The sequence below is a fragment of the Lytechinus variegatus genome, chromosome 9, assembly GCF_018143015.1.
Source record: "Lytechinus variegatus isolate NC3 chromosome 9, Lvar_3.0, whole genome shotgun sequence".
Classification (NCBI taxonomy): Eukaryota; Metazoa; Echinodermata; class Echinoidea; order Temnopleuroida; family Toxopneustidae; genus Lytechinus; species Lytechinus variegatus.
Window position 1 is genome coordinate 27,397,805 of NC_054748.1, and position 22,366 is coordinate 27,420,170.

At 36.9% G+C, this 22,366-nt stretch overlaps 1 protein-coding gene and 1 long non-coding RNA gene across 2 annotated transcripts in view; both read left to right on the forward strand.

The window, feature by feature from the left end:
- The window catches only part of LOC121421585, a 31,424-nt gene extending 12,796 nt beyond the window's left edge, over window positions 1–18,628 (forward strand). The window contains exons 2-3 of the long non-coding RNA XR_005971005.1: window positions 11,902–12,000; window positions 18,507–18,628. This is a non-coding gene — a long non-coding RNA (uncharacterized LOC121421585). The remainder of the gene's footprint in view (window positions 1–11,901; window positions 12,001–18,506) is intronic.
- Window positions 18,629–21,740: 3,112 nt separating this feature from the next.
- Window positions 21,741–22,366, forward strand: part of LOC121421915 — an 11,984-nt gene continuing 11,358 nt past the window's right edge. The window contains exon 1 of the mRNA XM_041616714.1: window positions 21,741–21,762. Within this exon, the coding sequence (XP_041472648.1) occupies window positions 21,741–21,762 (22 nt within the window). The remainder of the gene's footprint in view (window positions 21,763–22,366) is intronic.

Here is a 22,366-nt window from a genome sequence, read left to right on the forward strand (position 1 = left end):
TTTCTCCGTTGAATGTGGTGGCCTTCCCCTTCCCCCTCACCCGCCAATATTTAGTTTGATGGCTGTAGTAACATGATATCAGGGGGGGGGGGGCGTTTCATGAAGGGACTTTGTCCGACATGTTCTGTTTTATCCGACAGTTACCATAGTAACAGTACCTCTCAGCCAATCAGAATCAAGGAAATTTGTCAGATCTGACAACTTGTCGGACTAAAATGTTGATGAAACGCTCCCCAGATGTTCTGTTAAATTATCAATTAAGGATGAGAGAAAAAAAAAAGTGTGGAACGCAGTGTTTAATCATCGTCACGATGCTACATTCGGGTGTTTGAGAATCATATTTTCACATCGTCTCAAATTTTATTCGTAGGCGAAATGTTCATATTTGGCATGTTTGGCATTGCTTAAAATGTTTCCGAACACAAATATGAAATCCGTATCTATTTTCATGTAAATTGCCTCAAAGTAGGGTATCTTGCAATGTCAGATGATAACTGACAATTTCATGTGAGTTCACGAATGCAAGGAGCGGGGGCGTGGAAACGAGAGAAAATAAAGTAAATGTCTTGTGTTTACATTATATGAAATACACACCCTGTCCCGTTAAGGCATTTCAATCGCATGGGTTACAGACGTGATCGTGTATCGCACTTCCCGACAAATAGCATTAAAACATCCGAATCATAAAGCCTCGCACTTCGGGATAATATTCCAGGATTATTCACAACTTGTGTTTAACCTGCGCAATTTCGAGCCCTTCGCAAATATATTTCAATGTACCTCTCATAACGCCATTACGTTAAGGGTGGATGCGTGACGCCGTGGTCCTAGATTAACCCTGTGATTGCACGTCCATTTAACTTTCGTTGATCTTCCACGTATCCTGAAGTATAAAACAAGGGTTTAGTTAAGTAAGGGTTAAACTTTCGTGCTACGTAGATGGTAGGAACTTTGATATTCAAGGGCCAGGTGTGTGTTAATGTTGTATGCGTCATGCGAAACTGATTTTTTTTATATACTTTAACATCCGGCATGATAGGGGATAAGAGTGCATCCTATCCAGCGAGATCTGTTTATTAGTGTTTTTAAAGTCAAAAAGCTTTATAGGGACCTTATGAAACAGGTTGGGAACCTATGACATTTTGTCTTAAATCATTCCTTAAGCTTTGTTTGTTTTGTTTTTTGTTACTTTTTTCTCATATTTCACACTAACAGAAGTATTATGTAATGATTTTTTTATTTTATTTCGTATGTTGACTTTCTTTGCGAAACAGTCGAATTTTTCATTTATGATATTTTAGTGCCCTCTATGAACAATGTTTTTATTTTTGATAGTTTGAGTGCTGCAAACAATAAGTCCACACTTGCTTGAAAGATATTTACATAAATAAGACTTTGATAAATATCTTTCAAGCAAGTGCAAGGGGGGGGGGTATCGGTGGGTTGAATAAAATATTATATAGATACATATTCCTAACTTGTTAAGCCACTGTCATGATGGTTTCAGAAAAAGAAACTGTTAAGTATTGAGTTTCCGATGTTAGTACACACAGGTACCTATAATTTATATGAGTGTATTATCGTTGTTTTTTCTTTCTTGGGGGCATCTGTTGGTTTCTTGAACTGTGTTATATCAACGCTGAACCGGAAGACGCACACTGGCAATTGACTTTATCCAGGTTCAATCAATAATAAGAAAACACATGTTGAACCTTTCGAACAATTTTAATTTGTTATTTTTTAAAATTTTGTCTAACGTTTGATTCAAAATGGTTTTCTGAGCCAGTGACTATGTCAACTCTAGATTATTTATTAATTAACTGGGACTGTATCAGTTTTGACAAGAATTGTTTTGAGAAGAACCATTTGACATGATATCTTCCTGCAAGGGACGAATTCAAAATCACTTTGTAATTTCTATTATGCTTCATCCCACTTTCACACTTAATTAAATTTTACCAAAATATTATTGAAGATTGCTGATGAGCCATAATCACTTTAAATTTGTTTGAATCTGTGAAATTTCAAAGGCGTTTGATTATGATATTCTGCACTGTCTAGCCATGCTCCTATTCCGCATGAACATCACGATTGCACTATTAGAAACGATCATACGATTATAAATCACATAATCATGGGTCATTTATCATTCACGTATTTTCATCCATCGTCCCCACTCCTGCGGCAACAGTCACATCAACAAAACCGAACGGAGTCTGAACTAAACGATTGCGTTATTACCGAATTAAAAGACTATCGAAATGGTGGTCATGGGGTCATTGGTCTGAGTGCGGCGTTATTGAACCGTAATATGGCGGTCACACAAATGAACCGATTGCAGATTAATCGATATTATGACATACGATTGATCGGATTGGAGTTGGGGTTCGAGTGTGTGCCTGCATCATAGCTCTGGAGGAAAGTTCGAATCCAGTCGCATTCAATCTATCTCATAATCTAAAATACTGAAAAACAGAATTGATACTTACGGATATAAATTGAGACGTTATTCTTAAATTAGAATGCAGTTTGCGCTCACTCCCCATGCTTAATGATAATTTGAATGCTCTCCGTGTAGAGATAAATAATAGTTAAGGTCGGTACTTAAGAAAAAGTGGAAACGGAGCAGCAAATTGAGGTTTAAGGGGAATTTGTACTTAACCCCGCTGACGTCTGGCATACGCCGTTCGTAAAAGTGTTTGGGCACACGATAGTTCAGGGTTTGGTTTGCCTTAAGTTAAAGTTTTTTTTTAAATTCTCCTTTCTTCCAACTCACTCCACCTATGCTTCTCTCTTATGCGTTTCCTTATTTTTCTTTCTTTCTTCTTCTCCTTCTCCCTCTTCTTCCTTTTTTCTTTCTCCTTCTTCTTCTTCTCCCTCTTCTTCTTCTTTCTTTTCTTCTTATTCTTTCTCCTTTCTCTTTTTATTATTCTGCTTCTTCCTCTTTCAGGTATTTTGCTCCATCCTTTCTCCCCCTTCTCACTCTCTCTCGTTATCAACTCTTTAATAATAATATATGATATTTATAATGCGCACATATCCACCTTGTTAGGTGCTCAAGGCGCTCCTATACCCGGCTAAGCTAGGCGTTCATACACAGTAAATAAAATATACAACGCTGTTTACTATATAAACCTTACAGTAATTGCTTAAACAGTTTAAACAAGTGTTTAAATCTTAATCAACAAAGTTTAATTTTCTATATCTAGTCTTAAATAAATTAGACATGATTGTTTAAACGTTTAAACAAATACTGTAAGGTGCAGCGTTGTATGAAATCTAAAAACAGTGTTTTTATTGTGTAGCGCACACAGCTTTTTGAGCAATTACTTCCTACCGGTACCCATCTACCTCACCTGGGTCGAGTGCAGCACACTGTGGATCAGTTTCTTGCTGAAGGAAATTACGCCATGGCTGGGATTCGAACCCACGGCCCTCTGTTTCAAAGTCCGAAGACTAATCCACTGGGCCACAACGCTCCACATTACCCTCTTCTTTCTTCTTCACTCCTTCATTTCTTCCTCTTCATCTGCTCCGTCTTTGTCATCTTCCATGTCCATTCTTTATGGCCGGAAAGCGGGGACAAACGCTGTAACCCCCCCCCCTTCTGCCCCCGCCATTTGTCCATAAATGGAAGAAGGGGCGATTAGGCAAGGAAGAGGTTGACATCGTCATAACAAGAGGCAAAAGGCCAGGGGCAAAATGGCTTTCAGATTTGCATGTGACTTCAACTGCATTACAAATCCACCCACACTACTACTCACGAACTCTTAAAAAAATGAAAAAAATTGCTCCGGTGACATACGATCAATAACATGAATACTAAAATGCGACAATATTAGATTTACACTGACATGTAGCGAGATAATCTGATTGAAATTTGTATCAGAGGCCGCAGAAACGGGGGGGGGGGCTGTGGGGGCTTCAGACCCCTTACTTTTCACAAAAACCGTTTACAAAAACGTAAAAATTACCATCTCATTATGATTTTTGGGGCATGTTACCCCCCCCCCCCTTTGGTTCAGCCCTCTCTTTTTCAAAACCGTTCCACGGCCCATGTGTATTTGTGATCACTTTCATTCACTTGTTTATCATCACCAAGACTCAAACAGATGTTTGTAAATTTTTATTTATCTTTTATCTTTAATTCTTCATTCAAATTAACGTCCATATCGTTATTATGGAGTTTTTGCATTTATGACTGAGCCGATCTCTACCATGAATCGGTCCCGTTGGAAATACAAGTCAAATCACAACGGAGAGCTGAGAAACTTTTGTCGAATGTTGGTGGACTGGGAAAGCTGCAGCTTCATCCGAAGATTTGCACCGGACGAACAGTTGCGAATATGTCGTTGTCCAGAGTCAAGAGATTCCACTGCTGTCCCGGTCCACTAACTTTCGACAAAAGCCTCTCAGTTCTCCCTTGTGATTTGACTTCCATTTTCAAAGGAATTGGTCGTTGTAGGTCCATGGTTGTAGAGAGCGTCTCCACACTAAATGTTGACACTAACATCATGACGCATTCGAAAACCAGTGGATGATTATCAATACAATAACATGAATAATAGTATTTTGAATGCTACTTTTAGGACGAAATCGGTGATTTCTTTGAAATTCGGTGATTTATTTGAAATAATCTTTGGTCGGCCCGCTCGCTTCGCCTCCTCGAGAATGATAAACAATCCGATTGTTCAAAAACCCAATTTCAGTATTTTCCCTTATACAACATCGAATGAATATTGGCAAGCCCTTGTTGAGCGCGCGCAGTTACAATTACACGGAAATGACACCGAACGAACGAATCTATTACGTTATTTCCAATTACTCACAATCGGTCGGTTTGGAGTCGGTTTTTGCTGATGTGACTGTATCCTCGCTCTCAACCTAATTTGTTATTCATGCAATGTTTTCTCTGACGGATCACATACATACGAAACTCAAGCTATTACTTTTAAAACATGCTAAATGTAGTTAACTAATCCCTTCCACTTTAGCTGTTTTAGTGCGTACTTTCATTCGTATTCCCGGTAATTTGAACGCACAGTAGATATGGCGTCGGCACGTGAATAAACCTGTTCACGGTTGTAAACTGCGCACTTGAGATAAACCATGAAGTTGGTTTTCAAATTCGCTGACATAGGCATTTGTGATTTGATTATTATTCATGTATTCCTTTCAAAATGTTCATTTTATCACATCCAAGCTGAAGAGTAACAAAGTCTTCTTAATCACTGGTATTTGACAGTAGCCCAAACTATAGTCAAAAATGTTCCAGGCCAGACAACAAAACAAAAACCTTTACCCCTGTTGTACTATTCTAGTCACCTGCTCTATACAATGCCTTTCATTCTTAGAATTTGAGTGCTTTGTCGGGAAAACTTACGCAACATCTTCATTTGAAAATGTTAGTGCTCATCCTAATGAAAAAATCGCAAAGGTCATTTGAGAAAAGTTGATCATCAGCTAACAGTGAACTGGCTTATATGATTACCCCCCCCCCCCTCTCCTTCCTCCTCCCCTGCCTTTCCGGGCTTGCTTCTCGCTGCTTCTCAGGGATCAACAATTTGATTTTCTTTGCTTTGATATTGTAAGTCTTATGAACATATATATTACATCTATAGGATGAGAATAGCGTGCAATGTGCAACTACCTCTTTATATATATGTTTATATATATATATATATATATATATATATATATAATATATATATATATATATATATATATATATATATATATATATATATATATATATAATATATATTTGTCTATTCATTTATTCATTTATTTATATCAAAATTCATACAACAGTTTAATACTCTAATTGTTTAAAATGCAAAATGTGTTGATTAGTTATGCAAGTTATTGGATATTTCTATTTTTTAAGGGGATAGCTTCTATATTCATGAATACACAAACATACCATTGGACGGTATTCCATTTTACCCATGCTAAGATAAAATATAGATGGGGATCTTAAACCACCTCTAATTCTCTATATAATCACGATTATATTTTGAATGATTATATTTTTTAGTTTTTTTCCAATCCTTGAATTTCGTTATCTAATTTGTAATAGTGAAAAAATAACGTATGGGGAAATTCACCCTTTCAATAACTAGCCGAATATTTCAGCAATCACTGCAAACATACTTATTTCTAGTTGATTTGATTTATTTTATTTCCACATTTCAAAACAAAGTATATACAAGTATAATATTTTTTTTCAATATTACATAATAGGCAAATATTTTTCAAACATAATGAATAATGTACATAAATCATTATAAAATATCAACTGTACTGTGAAAATTATATTTATACAAACATATTTCTTTAATTACTGAACATATATATATCTATATATATATATAAAGAAATGTGGGAGACCTCCATCTTAAGCTTGGAGCTTGAAAGTGATGGAGGCCTCGTCGAAAGGAAAGGGGATAGAAAACCAGACTGTATAGTTCATATCATAAATAAGCTGATATATTATAGAAGCATTGTTCTTTTGTATTGCTGTTGATTATATTCATGAAAATGTATCTAAATTTAATCTTCAATCCTTTCTCGTACATGAAGCGTTCAATCATCCCATTTTATCGTTGGCGGCGAAGAATTCGTCTCATTTTTACGGATCATAAGAGATGAAATAGATCGTGAATCTAAAGCCGTGATTGCGTACAGTTTCGCTCATTCACATACATGTAATCAAGTACCATTGTTCTATAACCGGATCATGTACCGCCCTTTCATTCCAGTGAAAAAATAAGGCTAATGACGAATTATTAGCACGTGTGAAACCAAACTAGAACATGATTAGAATCACGAACACTAATTAAGATCACGTCGAGTTCAAATTCTACTCCGGAGGTGAATTCTAGTTGAGTTTCGCTAAAAATTACGGTACGAATTTGCGTGTGAAAGGCTTGACCTCTAAAACATTTTTTTTTTTTGGGGGGAGGGGGCTTACGTGACCTTTAAGGCATTTCCGTAGATAATACAATTGTCATGTATTCATCGTATAGTATTTGCGATGCAGTGCTTTGATTGACAAGTCACCAAGGCCTTCGCTCGAGAATTCGAATTCAAATCAATGTTTTCGAGTGAGCGTGTGAAAGGTCCGATGATTCTATTTTAAAAGACGAATAGCAGTTATCATTACAATGATGATTCAAGATTCGCGTGTGAAAATGCCCGTAGTCTGCTCAAACGTTAAGGCACTAGGTACTTTGACCGAGGTTCGAACCCCGAAATTGCATGTGTATAGTCATGCATATATAAGACCACTCGACCACTGCACCTTACGGATATACCGATCTTTACTGAAACTTACACCTTACATTTCCCCTACGGCAGCCGTACGGCGACTCGAAAACAGCCGCCAAACCACCAATTTCAGTACGTAGCTGGTACTCATAAATGTTAGCTCGACGAAAGACCGTTCGCGGAAATATGGATTAAACATCATTTCTGAGAGCTGATTTCTGCAAGCCTCATTCACTATTTCAGATGTTGTTTGAAGGTTTGCATGGTGGCATGTACAATTGCTGATGTGGTTTACGGTACACCATGTGGAGTGTTATAGAAACAGTGGATAGAAGAAGAGAAGAAGTGGATAGGCGAGAAAGTGGAGATTTGAGAATAGAGTATTCTTTCTTGAAAATAGTCCTGAAAAGGCCTGTAAACCAGAAGGAACATTCCTTCTGGTTTACAGTCCTTTTCAGGACTATTTTCAAGAAAGAATACTCTATTCTCAAATCTCCACTTTCTCGCCTATCCACTTCTTCTATCCACTGTTTCTATAACACCTCCACATGGTGTACCGTAAACCACATCATTCACTATTTGGAAAAAAAAAGAAAGGTATTCTTGGGACCAGTAATACTTCCCCTTTCCAGTGATGAAAGAAAATAATCATTTTAAAATACTTTTGAGTCGTCGGGTGTCGGTGAAATTAAGTATTAATGCTATAGGATCGTGAGGGAGACAAAACCTAATGTGAGCAAGTATAAAGAAAGTAGCACTCTAGTGCAAGGTCTTTCATATAGCGCCGAAGAATGAATACAGAGAATTCAAGGAATATATTCGAGAAGAAATGCACGTATCATGGCACGATGTGTCGCCGTCTTGATAAGTGCATTACAGTGTTGTTTAAATGAGGACAAAGATTTATTTGAACAAGGGCAAGGATTTAATCTTGTTGAATTCCTTTAGGGGGAGAGAAGTTAAAGGCCAACACAATAACCCTTTGCCTTTCAGGAAACGCTACTTGAATTTGAATTGATTTTTTGTAGGAACTACCTACGCGTCGGATATTGTTTTGTTATTTTCAGTAAAGTTAGAGTTTCGCTGGCCACGGCGCTTCTGGTCTGTTAGCCGTTTCCCAGAAAGCAAAAGGTAAATGACATCAGCGAAATGGCTTTGCTGTAACCTTTCGCTTGAGCTGTTATCAGAATCAGACCGTTCCTAATGTAACGGAAAATATGAATCTGTTGTTAAGTTATGAATTCACTCTTCGCATATTGTTGTTTAACAGATATAGCTTAATTTTGAATTATTCTAATATTCCATAACGCCATTCAAAAAAGCTTGATTAAAATTATTTTAATACAAATAGTAAAAAGGAGTTATATAATATAGGGTATTTATATTGCACACATATCCGCCTTGCTTGGTGCTCAAGGCGCTCCTATTACCCGGCTAAGCTAGGCGTTCAAAGCGCACACAGCTTTTTAAGGAATTACTTCCTACCGGTACCCATTTACCTCACCTGGGTTGAGTGCAGCACGTTGTGGATCAGTTTCTTGCTGAAGGAATTTTCGCCATGGCTGGGATTCGAACCCACGACCCTCTGTTTCAAAGTCCGAAGACTAATCCACTGGGCCACAACGCTACACAACTATAACATCGAAATGTTATCAGAGGACTAAGTGTGATAATAATCAGAGACTGGATGTTTTATTATTGAAATACATCTATTATAATTTCAACCTGTTAAATCGAATGTACTTACGGTACAGGTTTCCGCTCCGTTCTTTTCCCGAAAGAAAATAGGGAATGGTTTCCTCCTGATGTTGACTTATTTCACTAATATGCCAGGGGTCCGTCTTACAAAGAGTTACGATCGATCCGATCAATTATAACTCTATGCAAATCTATCATTGCCATATTTTTTTCCTATGATAAACTTGCACAGTGTCCTCTGTATGCAAAGAGAAGCGCAGTGAATTATCTAGAAAACGATGAATACATGGATATGCATCATGACTTATTTCTCTTTTTTTCTAGAGATTTCATCTCATATACAATAAATCTTTTGATCCTTTTCATTTGTTGTATTCATTTTGACAGGAAATTAAATGAAATTGAATCGAATTACACACCTGTACAATAGTCAGTCAGTGCGGCAACATCAGTCAGATATCAATTTCCTTAAAATCGTTTCCGAAACTAAATAGCCTACCGACTGAAATACTAAGAATTGTATATTAAATGGAAGCAAATACAACCTTCTATCAACAAATGAACAAGCAAAACCAAGAATTCTGGTTATTTGTAGGATTTCACGCGCGCGTGTGAGTGTCAGTGTGTGTTGAACCACTTATGGGGACATTTTCTGATGTCTTACCGACCAAGCGGGGACGTCATCTACCAAAAACCATAAGTGAGCCTTCAAATGAACGAATTTTGGCTTTCAAGAAGCAAACATAATTTCCACCTTTCTTTAAGATAAACACCGACCAAAATTATTACAATATTTCAATCAATTTGGAGGTCGTGTTGTTAGTGTAACTTCAGCATAAAATAAGGGGAAAAATCTCCTATAATATCAATGTGTTTCGATGGACACCGTGTATCGACCTAAACATAGCATGCTCTGGTAGTTGATATTTTTTCTCAGTTATTTGTTCAGTAGCTGGCGGTTAAACACAAGCACGAAAGTGTTTTAAGAGAAATAAAAGACGGGAATGTTTCTAGTCACGTAACGGGATAGGTCGATCGTGATGTCCAGAAATGTAGCGACTTATCGCCAAATCGGTAGCACCTTAAGTTTCTCTGGGAGTACGGATAAATAGCCATGGAATGTATAAAGCATTCTAATGGAAAATTAGTGACATAAGAGCGGCGTGATCAATATCAATTGAACACAGATTTTTGTTTAATTCTGATGTACTTTTTTATTTGCATGTCTGAGGGTCTCGTAGTTCACAATATTGATTTAGAATTTGAAAATCTGTTATGGATCAAATCAATCGAATGAAAATTCGAAGAAAAAGAAAGCTGTCGTCGTCTTAGCTGATAGTGACAGTGACGTTAAAATGATCTTATTAATTTCCTCGAGGGAAGGTAAACGCTGACCCCGAGAATGAATATTAATGACAATTCGAAATGGTAGTTAATACCTTGGTCACATTTGCTCTACGGCGGCCGTACGGCGAGTCGAAAACAGCCGTTTTAACCTTTTTGTACCAACTACATACAGGTGTTTTGAATTGAAATTAATAAAACGGCTGTTTTCGACTCGCCGTAAGGCCGCCGTAGATCAAATGTGACCAATGTATAAAAGTTCTGTAAAAAAAAGTATATATATATATATCAATGAATATTGTGGTTAACTCTCATAAAGCTATTCAAATCTGCGAATTAAAAATGCGTCTCTTATCAACTGACGTCCTCGTTTGATAGGGTCAATTATATGCAAAATCTGAAGATAAGATACATTTCAAAGGGGTGGGATTAGGAAGGATATTCCATTCCAAGAATAAAGAGACAGAGGATTTTCTTGAGCTCTATACGTCAAAATTTCATCCGCTATAGATTTTTGTTTTGACAAAATGTAAATTAAAAAAGAAACAAAGTAAAAAAAAAAACATTATATATATTTTGAATATGTTAAGAACGAAAAACCAACGTCAAAAAAAAGAGAAGAAGCCTTGAGACTGTTGATGCATCCGCTCATATTTCTGGTAAATTAGACGTTTGATATATGCTGGAGTATAGCATCGCCATATACAGTAGTACACTATGTAGAGTTCCGACAGTTTTCTATTAATTATTTAAAAAAGAATTTGTTGCAAGAATAATCATGATATTAGCATTTTGGACTTCTGCTCACTTAAAAAATGCCACCAAAAGCGTGGTTTCTACACAGCACATACTCATTTTTCGTTGTTGGTTTATACGAATAAAAAATCTATCACTTCCAAGGGGTCACCATTGGTCACGATCATAATTATTTTCTATTCATGGAGACGATGACGTCATAATTGTGTTCCTTAAACAAATTATTCCTGTTTGAGTTGGCTTCGCAGCGTTGATTTAAATGGCCCGGCGTCTTTCCCGCTCAAACGAACGGTGATTCACCGCGTTCACGTTTCCTAGATTTGATTAGAAACCTCACGGCACTGCCTGATATTTGGTTATTATGATTTCCGTTTCTGGCGTTTCTATCAAAGTAACCTTTACCTATGTTAACAATACGATACGTTATTTCCTTCAGATTTGATTGGCATCAAACATGATCGTTTGTGAAGCCGATATATGTAAATGTTACACACATGCCCTTAACATGGTCTATATTTGGTGGATGATAATAGGTCAATGTGCCAGTCAATAAAATATGTTGTAAGTTAAGTTTTGGGAATCACTAAAGTTTAGCCATGCATTTTAACAATATCATTATATGAATACAATGAAGTAGATAACACAATATAGAAGTATATAACACGGGGAAATACATATAAAATAAACATAATGGACATTATATAAAATGGTGCTGCAACATAATATTTAACATTAAAGCTTGATTGGTTGATAGGATCGTGTATGCCAGTTACATCCGGAGAGATGATGGAATGTTTAATTCATTTTTTTGCATCCTTCTTTATATTTCTACAGGTTTGCCTTCGACATTATCATGCAGTCATCCATAGTTGTATTTTCAGCCGTCTTCGCGGCAGTGCTATTAGGCTTGGCTTCAGCCGCAGATGTGCTTCCGTAAGTAGACTACTCCAAGTTGAAAAATTCACAGTTCTCCAAATTGAAAATTACGATTTTTTAAATGTTTTTTTTTATTGAAGGTATTTTAACAAAATTCCGTGGGCAAGACGTCCGTACTCTGAGTGAGTGATTAAATAGCGTCGCCATCTTTCAAAAATCACACCATTCTATATTTAAAATTGATTTTGTTGTTTTTTATTAAGATATTTTGATGACAATTTCCAGGGTGCAGCCGTCTTAAATTTAGAGTTGTTGCATCCATCTACATTACTTTGAAATAATTGTTAGGACAACATGAATCTACGCAATAGTAGCATGGCTCCCTTCTGGCAATAAACACAGTGTCCCACAGTGTGTGCCACAGTGCACTGCAAAAATTGGTGTTAACCGGCGTACATAGATGACCACACCAGTTATTTTACACCTGTGTTAAATTGGTGGTGTTAGTTTTACACCTATAGGTGTTATTACAACACCTTTTGTAGTGACATTTACACTCTTTGGTGTTATGTTTAATCAATAGGGTGTGATTTTGACACCTCAGGGTGTGGTCCTCTATTAACACCAATTTGTGTCAGTTTTAACACCGCAGTTTTTACAGTGTGTATTCACAGTGTGGAGCACAGTGTGAATTCCCCTTCACACTCTTAAATTTGAGCATTTCAACAGTGTGAATCACGTATCCACCATAGTCTACTATACCAACACCACTGTGACATCCACACCACAGTGGTAGCCACAGTGTGAAACTTGCTTCATTCAAAATATCACCCTCACCATCAAACGCAACTCGTTTTCTCGCGTAGAACATGTAGAATTTTCAACTGAGGATTTGAAGTGAATTGAATTGAATTTATTTCCGTTAAAAAAAACACAGATAACAATACATACAAAATGATACATGTGAATTGATAAATAAAAACGGGAGAATGGACCTACCCAGCAGCATCAATCATGGTGCTGCTGGTCTACCGAGGGGTCCTTTGTCACTAACAGCTCTTATGATTATAGGCAACTGAAGTTATTCCATGTGGTCGGTTCAGAATAAATCGCTGGCGAGATACTTAACGGAGTTCTTCCTTGATCTTTTTTTTTCCCATTTTTAAGATGGTATCAAGTGATCTTTAAAAAGAATGTTCCGATTCGAATTTCCGTAACAATATTTTTTATATGAAATATTTCCCTCATCGGATTCTAGAAATCCTAAATTATTCAACTTTTCTGTTACGTAGATCCACTAATACCCTTTTTACACAGGATTTTCTTAGCCCCGGACTATCGCTAACCCCTTACTATCCTTAACCCCGTACTATTTTTTTTTCCTTTTCACACATGCCAAATTGTTATTGCTAACCCCGGATAAGGAATGCTTGCTTTTCACACACGAAACTCGCTAACCCCGGACTAGTGGTTTTTGTCGATCATTCGTAGTACAAGTACTTCACTCGTACCCTTTTTACACACGCTAAAATTTCCTTAACCCCGTACTATAGGTGGGGCTAAATTGCCATTTAGCCCCACCTATAGTACGGGGTTAAGCTTAGCCCACTTTTGTTTTACACTAGCAATCCTAACCCCGTACTATCGCTCTTTGCACCGCAACGGCTGGGATAACCCTGCTTTTTTGCAGGGCCAAATAATCCCGTACTATAGGTGGGGTTAGCCCACTTTGCAAAAATGCTGTGTAAAAAGAAAGTGGACTAAGCTTATCCCCGTACTATAGGTGGGGCTAAATGGCAATTTAGCCCCACCTATACAGTGCGTATCAAAAAAAAACGGGACAGATTTGAAAAGTCTATAAAATTTTAGTTTCAAATTATTATGTCTATATTTTGGTGTTAATAGGTGCTCTAAGGTCTTGTCTTTCAAATGCTATCAAAAAAATTTAGTTTCGTTCATGCTTGAGCGAACACGGGACGTTTTTGTTGGGGGTTCAAAAAGAGGCTTGCGCCAGAATTGCAGAATATGAGTAATATGATGTTCGGACTTCTTGCTAATTAGCAGACTTCCTCTTAACCTTTTTTATTATCTTTGCCATAATTTTCAAATCATGCGGTCAAAATTCATTTTCAGATCTATTTATTTGCTTGAATTATTCTGTTATTTCTTTTTAATATGCTCTCTGTTAACTTTGGATATTCCTTCTTCAAGCTAAATTTTTTTTTCAACCAAATTATGGGAGAGCATGGATTTTTTCTCAAATCTTTTCATTATGTGCTACAAAGGTTGTCGTGCCTTTTGAACAAAGCCACACAGATGGGCGGGCGCTCGGGTTGCTACCCCCCCCCCCTCAATTAAAAAAAATCATGACCAAGAAAAAACGTGGACAGGAAATAAGGAAAGATAGAAAGTAAAATATGATATCATTTTCTGAATATTATGTCAAAATCTATCACAAAATTTGATATTGTAATTAAAAAAGTGGGAATATTTGCGTGCTCACTTCGCTCGCTCACAACTTTTTAATACATTTTACCCGATCTGCCATATCTAGCTCCCTCAAAATTGACTCAATACACCATTGTCATTGAAAACATGAATCCCTTCCTGTGTTTCCTGTCAAGCAATTAAACTTGGTCAAGGAATTAATGACCCCTTGAAAAATAGATTCATGTCTTTTAAAGGTACATAACATTATTTGTTTCACATAATAAAACGATTTGAATAATCACAAGTTTTCCAAATTAATAATTCAAATCTTCTTGCTTGGGTTGACAAAAAAATCTTCCTTTCTCAGTTACCTATGAAGGAAAATTAAAGGTAAGAGAAGTTTAAATGAAAAAACAAAATAATTCAATTAAATAAATAACTTTGTAAATGAAATTTGACAGCATAATTCGAAAATTGTGGCACAGATAATGAAAAGGTCAAGAGGAAGTCTCCTGATTAGCAAGAAGTCTGATCATTGTATTACACATATTCTGCAATTCTGGCGCAAGCCTCTTTTTGAACCCCCAACAAAAACGTCCCGTGTTCGCTCAAGCATGAATAAAATTCATTTTTTAAAATTGCATTTCAAAGATAAGACCTTAGAGCATCTATCAACACCAAAATATAGACATCATTATTTGAAAAAAAATTTTTATAGACTTTTCAAATCTGTCCCGTTTTTTTTGATACGCACTGTAGTACGGGGTTAAGGAAATTTTAGCCTGTGTAAAAAGGGTATTTGTCCAAATAAAGTTTATTCATGACAAGTCTGTGTATAATATGCTTAACATCTTTAAATGAGGTAGTAGCAGTTTATTTTGAGAAACATTCTTTTCAGAAAATTTGTTTTGATATTCTGAGTGCACTGTTTTCTTTCATCTGAAAGTAAAGCTTTTTGAAAAGAAAAAAGAAATGTGATGAGTTGAAAATCCTTATAAGTATCCGTGTAGAAAAATCGAAATTCTCGTTGAATTTAAATCAGCTTTCTGCACTCAAAGATACAAAAAGCTATTTTAAAGGAAAAGCCCAACTTCACAAAGCTTCGAATTAGGATTTGCAATTTACCCCAAAGCCTTGATTCTAAGAAGGTATACAGCAAAGTATTGGCCTCCAAATATAATTTCTTTGAAAATATTGCTCCATATCAGAAAGTTCTATGAACCATTATTTGACAAGAAAGCAAAAAAAATATATTCCAGACACTTCATTCCTTCTCTTTTAAAAGAGTGATTATTTTTATTTATGTACGCGAAAATGAACGTATCCGTGTGATTTTTGAAAAAGTATTAAAGCCTGTGTATAGCTTTGGTAAAGGGTCAATAATGTGATTGATAATCGAATATCATCTAATATGACAGTCTTACTGAAGCTTAGAGACCGTTAGATATTTTTCCAACTACACTTCTCTGAGAAAATTTCAAATATTCAAATATTGGATATATAGCGCCCTCTCTCGGCGATGCTTGTTTTAAATTTAAAAATGGACAATCAAGCACTTATCTAATAAATTTAGTGATTAGATATTCAAAAGTTACAGACAAAGAACATATCTTGAAAGTTTCAACCCATTCCATGATTTGGAATAGGATTTAATTGATAGACAAAAACACACAGATAATTTAATTTGATCGGGTGACCCGATGAAGTTAAATTTCCATGTAAAATCGCAAAATTTATCCTGTAAAACACATTTTCATTTCATATCCTCCACATCATAATTGTTATAGAGAATATCCATTCAAATTAGCTAGCAATGAATTGGAATAGTGATAGGTGCATTTTGGTGGATTTACCAAAACTATACACAAGCTTTAAGCTATTAATTTTAGACATTCTTGACAACATATCTTAACAATTTATTGAGAAAGGTTATTGACTGTTTTGTTCATACACTTTTCGTGTTTGAAGTAAGGTAAAATTTGTTAAATTAAGATCGTAAAACAAATAGCTAACTAGTTTGTAGCTAACTGGGATTCAAGGCATACAAAGGTTTCTTAAAGCTAAAGCATTTCATCTCTATTTTCTATCCTTACATGTCTTAAACACATTAACCGGTGTGTTGGCTCAGTTGGTAGAGCGTCCGTCTCACAACAGGGAGGTAGGGGGTTCAAACCCCGGCCGCGTCAGACCAAAAGACGCTAAAAGACGGGAGGGATAGAGCCTTGTCGATCTGGTGCTGCTCAGCGGCTGCCGGGCCCACGATCAATTGGGCAAAGCAAATTTTCGTAGTATTTCATTTAATGTCTCTTTCGAACAATAAAATTTATGGATTATTATGGATTATCAACCCACCTTCACTACGTCTCTTGATGATAAGTGGGTTATTTAATACTATTCCATTTCGTCACTATTTTGCATGTATTATCCATCTTCTCTGTTTCTTTTGAATTGGGTTATAAAAACATTCCATTTTTTTTATATGAAACCATGTTTTATTTAAATTCATTGATACCAAACACTCAATATAGTCATTCGTCGTAAGGTTTTAGCATGTCAGTGTAAATTAGTGTCTCGTTTCTATTATTGCTTATATTTGTTTTCTTTTATCAGACAATAATTGCAGGTTTGATTTGAAGAAAACAAATCATAATTGTTATCCCACACACATCATCATATCATAATAATTACACCCCAAACTCGCCTATCCGGCGCTGGAGGAGTCGCAACCTTTGTGCAAAAATTGGTAACATTTGAGAGGTTTCGTTGGAAATTGGGATACACGTCTGTTTGTTTTTGCTATGATTTCAATGATAGTAACAGGGATTTGTACTTTGGTAGATTTTAACATCATCGGAAAGAAAGAAGGAAAAACTAAATCCCTTTTTTCTCCCTCGTCGCTTCCAATGTCCAAAAGCAAAAAAAGGTAAATAAATATACATGCAGTTCAATAAAAACCTTTTTAACGACAAAAACGCGATTGTGGCTGCGAAATATTCAAGAAAAGTATTTCAAATGTGACGTCACTGCGTTTATTTCAACATTATAGCAAACATTAAGATGAATAAACAAGTATGGCTAAATCACTATTTTAACCCTAATGATTTTGGTAGTAATATTTTTTGGGGGATAATCAAACATAAGATATACATGACGTTTAAGGCCACCGCACACCTTACGACTGTTCGCGATCCGATTTCGGAACAAATTGCATTTTGCTCATTTTCTGAAAATGTGAATGGAACATGTCATTTTATTTGAGGTTTAAATTAATTGAAAGAATACTAATAATATAACCATTTTGAAACATTGCAAGCCTTAATTTCGGAGTAAAGGCCAAATTAGTCTCAAATCGTAGCCAATCGTACGACTGCTATGACGTCATTACGACTAGATATTAAATTCGCTTTTATTCTAAGAGGGATGATAGCATAGTCACACATTTGAACATAGGTATTCGTACGATGATTTAGAATATAACACAGTAAGATATTCCAAGTCTCAATGTTAGCATCAAATTCTACTACATTTTATTCTGAAATCGGGTCGTAGACCAATCGTAAGGTGTGCGGTCGCCTTTAGACTGGCCTTTTCTCAGTGGTATTTTTCTTATCTTCATCCATTTATCATCTCTTGCCCATCTCTTCCCTATACCCCTTTTTTTTGGGGGGGGGGGTAGCGAGCTCTGTGTTAGCAATTTATCACTGTATTACATTTTGGGGTTTGTCAATAATCATACTTCGACTGTAATGATTATAACGACAATGTTTTCGCGAGGACTCTAGAGAGTTTTCCTGAAAAAAATATCTGCCAATAGATACTTATAGATACTTGCTCAATCGCCAATATTCAAGACGTTAATACAGGTAGATTAAGAGTTACTCTGTTTTGTTAATAAACTTTTTTTAAAAAAGTATTGTTGGGAACATCAACATCGGGGAGGATGCTGCAAGCATGTTGCAGAATTTTAATTTTGAAAAAGAAAAATATTACCAATTTTCAGGCCAGCAGTCCAAGATGTCTGCTAAAAAGCAATAATCATGGTCACGCATGAAATATATATTGATAATCAGTAATCGTGGTATTTCTTCATCAATCTTGGTTGTTGTTTTATTTTTCTAATCATAATGGTTTAGACAACAACGAGAGAGAAGAGCCCCGTCAAATGATCTAGAGGGATTCGAACCGGCAACCTGGGATGGTACAGATGACGTAGATGACTTCAGACCAAATGAATAGTGAGTTACTATCATACATAGATGTAGTAGTAGTAGTAGTAGTAGTGGTAATAGTAGAAGTAGTAGTAGTAGTAGTAGTAGTAGTAGTAGTAGTAGTAGTAGTAGTAGTAGTAGTAGTAGTAGTAGTAGTAGTAGTAGTAGTAGTAGTAGAAGTAGTAGTAGTAGTAGTAGTAGTAGTAGTAGTAGTAGTAGTAGTAGTAGTAGTATATAACAATATTAGTTTACTGTATTCATTATAAATTCCTGGCATCTTGCCGCCAGACTTCCCAGCGTAGCGTTTACAGTCACTGTACAGCCTTTAACTTCTTTGGTGTTTTGTGTTTATCGCATTAAAGAATAACGTATGAATAACCGTGATTATTTTGACGGTTTTTCAAACAAAATACGGTTATTTCTTTACTTCTTTTTTTCAAAATGACCGATTGGGAGGAAGTGTTTCGTTTCCGTGATACTTCTCTTTTGTCATTTGTCTTCTTCTTCTTGATCTTCTTCTTCATCCTTTCTTTTTCTTCTTCTTCTTCTTCCTTTTCTTCTTCTTCTTCTTCTTCCTACCCTTCCTCATTCTTTCTTGCCAAGGTTCTTTTTTATTGTTTCTACCATCACTTCTTCGTTCCTCTTTGTTGTCCTTGATTTTTTTGACTGTATATCCCATCATTACACTAATGAATTTGATTTTAACAGACTGAGGGCGGTTTGTGGCGGTGGCATACCCATTGCCTACACACACGTAAATAAAGAATGAATTTGCATATTTGGGGATTTCAGTCAAACCCGTTTAGTTTGGGAGGAAATATTTGTCAACCTGAAAAAAGGGAAAAGTCTCCCAAACACCCACACACTAACATAGGACTACATAAATTGGAACGCAAGTGTGTTCTGCGCAAATGATTTCTGTAGATCTCGATTTGATAATGGTTTATTTACACAGTAAAAACGCTGTTTAAGATTTTATAGAACGCTGTTTACTATATGAACCTTACAGTATTTGTTTAATGCTAGGTTCCCACTGCCGATCAAACCAACCCAACCAAGCCCGATCACCCGTTTTTTCCCCGACCAATCCCGACCACATGCCTAAACACGAGCTCTTCCCGACCGCTATTTGACCATTCACGACCCATATTCGACCATTCACGACTCCTTCACGACGTACAGTCGACCACTACTTAGATCTCTTCTCGATCATTCCGATCTACATACGATCCCAACGCGATCCCTACTAGACTAGCTGGACGTCCATCCGATCTCTACACAATCTAGACCCAAGCAGATCAACTTGTTCGAAAAGAGATTGCTGCACGTTCGTTTTTTTCTGGTCAACCGAGGGATTCACTGGCGTAAATCCGTGTTGATGGGTTGGGGGATGACTGAAATATTTTGGCATTTTTTGCAATCATGTTTTTAGATATGCAAGGAATTGTCATTGATATGTCCACACTGGCGTTCCGTGGGTCACGGCATTGTGGGGGCACCAGCAAATTTTTTGAATCACTGAGTGAGCGCGCGAAGCGCGAGCTGATTTTTTTATATTCACACCTAAAAAGGGACATTATAATCAAATTTATGTAATCATGATAGGTACCTGTCTTGCTAAACAATGCGAGCTGAAATTTTCTTATATTTTGACCACAAACAGCGAGATTTTAAGGAATATATTTTAGGAATCCATTAAGAGTATGCATATCTCACCATAGTCATCTAATGCGAGTGCCAAGCGCTTGCTGATTTTATTAGAATTACATCTGAACACATGAAACACTCTTCGTAGTCATTGCAATCATGATTATCATACGCATTTCACCAATCAAATATTGCCAGCGCGAAGCGCGTGCTGAAAATTTAGATAATTCAGACCTGAAGTGGGGCATTCAAAGGTTTCTTTGTAGGAATTAACTAGGACCATATAGGTATTTCATTAACCAAATGATGCGAGCGCGAAGCGCGAGCTGAAACTTTTTCATATTCAGATCAGAAGAAGGGACATTTTAAGGACTGATTTTAGGAATTCACGAAGAGCAGACATATCTCACCAATCCACTAATGCGAACGTAATCACGGACAGGAAATGTTTATATCACTTTTTGAGTCATGTAAAAGAAGCATATGTCAATATATGATAACTTAAGTGCTAGAAAATATATTTGGTTTATATTGACTTGAAAACGTGATGTTTTAGTACAACAGGATTACATATCTTGTTAAACAGACAATGCGAGCACCAGGAACAATGAAGACGTAGGCCCTGGGCAAATTATATTTCATGAAGTTATGATAAAAATGTTTCTTATGTAATGTAACATAAATAATTATAATATAACATTATAATGAATTATATTTTCTTCTTTCCCACTACGTTTCTCTTCCTTTCTCCCTCATTTCTCATTTTCCCCGTTTTTTTTTTTTGGGGGGGCTGCATGTGCCCCCCATGCCCCCCCCCCCCGGTAGTTACGCCACTGTATGTCCATATGGCAAATACCCCTCCGATATTGTTATCTTTTTTACCCCATTATGGTTTAACGGTTTTATTAGAGATTACATTCAAAATGTTTTGACATTCCATCTTAATCCCTCCCCCCAAAACCCCAACATTGATGAATTGGAAGAAACGGGGGTTTCTCTTCAATGTTATAATAAGGACAAAAGTAATTCGTTTGCAAATGGTGAACTGGCTCTTTATTTGCATTTTATGATCCAATGATATTGTTTTATTTATTAAGCGGTATTTTAGGAAGAATTTTCACCAACAAAACAATTATCTCTTGTGATTTTTTTTTCATTTCTTCCGTAAAAAAGTGGGGGATGTTTGTACAGGCCATCCCCCCTCCTCAAAAAGTGGGGGGATATATCCCCCATCCCCCCGGGATTTACGCCAGTGGAGGGATTTCTACAGGAGGTGAGATGGCCGAGGTTGTAGCTACATTTTCACTTTCAGTCACATCAGATGACGCAGCAGTAGCACTGACACTTCTTTTCATGTGCTCTTGTCTTCGGGTGTGTTTGGCAGGGGAGCCTTTGGTTTGAGGTGCTGCTGTACGCTCTTCGGGCCTTGTGACTGAAGATGTTGAAGATGTCGATTCATTGCCATCATCTGTATCAGCAGCTGTCGCAGCTTTACGTTTAGTTCTACGCGGCATGTTGGAGTATGTGAAGAGCTGCAAGTAGTCGCCTGTTATCACTCCCAATTCCAGAACTGATTAATTTTAATATCAATAATAGGCCTACTGGTACGAAGAAAATGTGATAAGATCAGCACGTAATTGTGTCTTTGCCCTTGGTTGAGTTGCGATCCGAAAGATCGAGTGCGGTCGGGAAGTGATTGGGACGTGATCGTAAAGCAGTCGAGAAGTGAGCGAGTTCGGTCGAGTAAGTGTTCAGGGCAGACATGTATCGATCGTGAAGCAGTTGAGTTGTTGATCGAGTTGATCGGGAACCAATCGTGTAGAAGTTGTGTGTGAATCGAGATGATCGGGTAGTGATCGGCGGAAAAAATCCACCCCGACCTAACTAGACCTCTACACGATCGATTTTCGATCAACTCGATCTCTACTCGATCAGTACACGATCGCTGTACGATGGCTTGCCTTCACGACTCCTACACGATATTTTTTGGCATGCCAAAAAATGTCGTGTAGGAAGCCAGATCGATACCGATCAAGGTAGACCGACCCCGATCGCCCTTGCCGACCGAGCCCGACCAGGCCAAAATAGCTTGATCGGGCTTGGTCGGGCTGGTTTGATCGGCAGTGGGAACCTAGCAT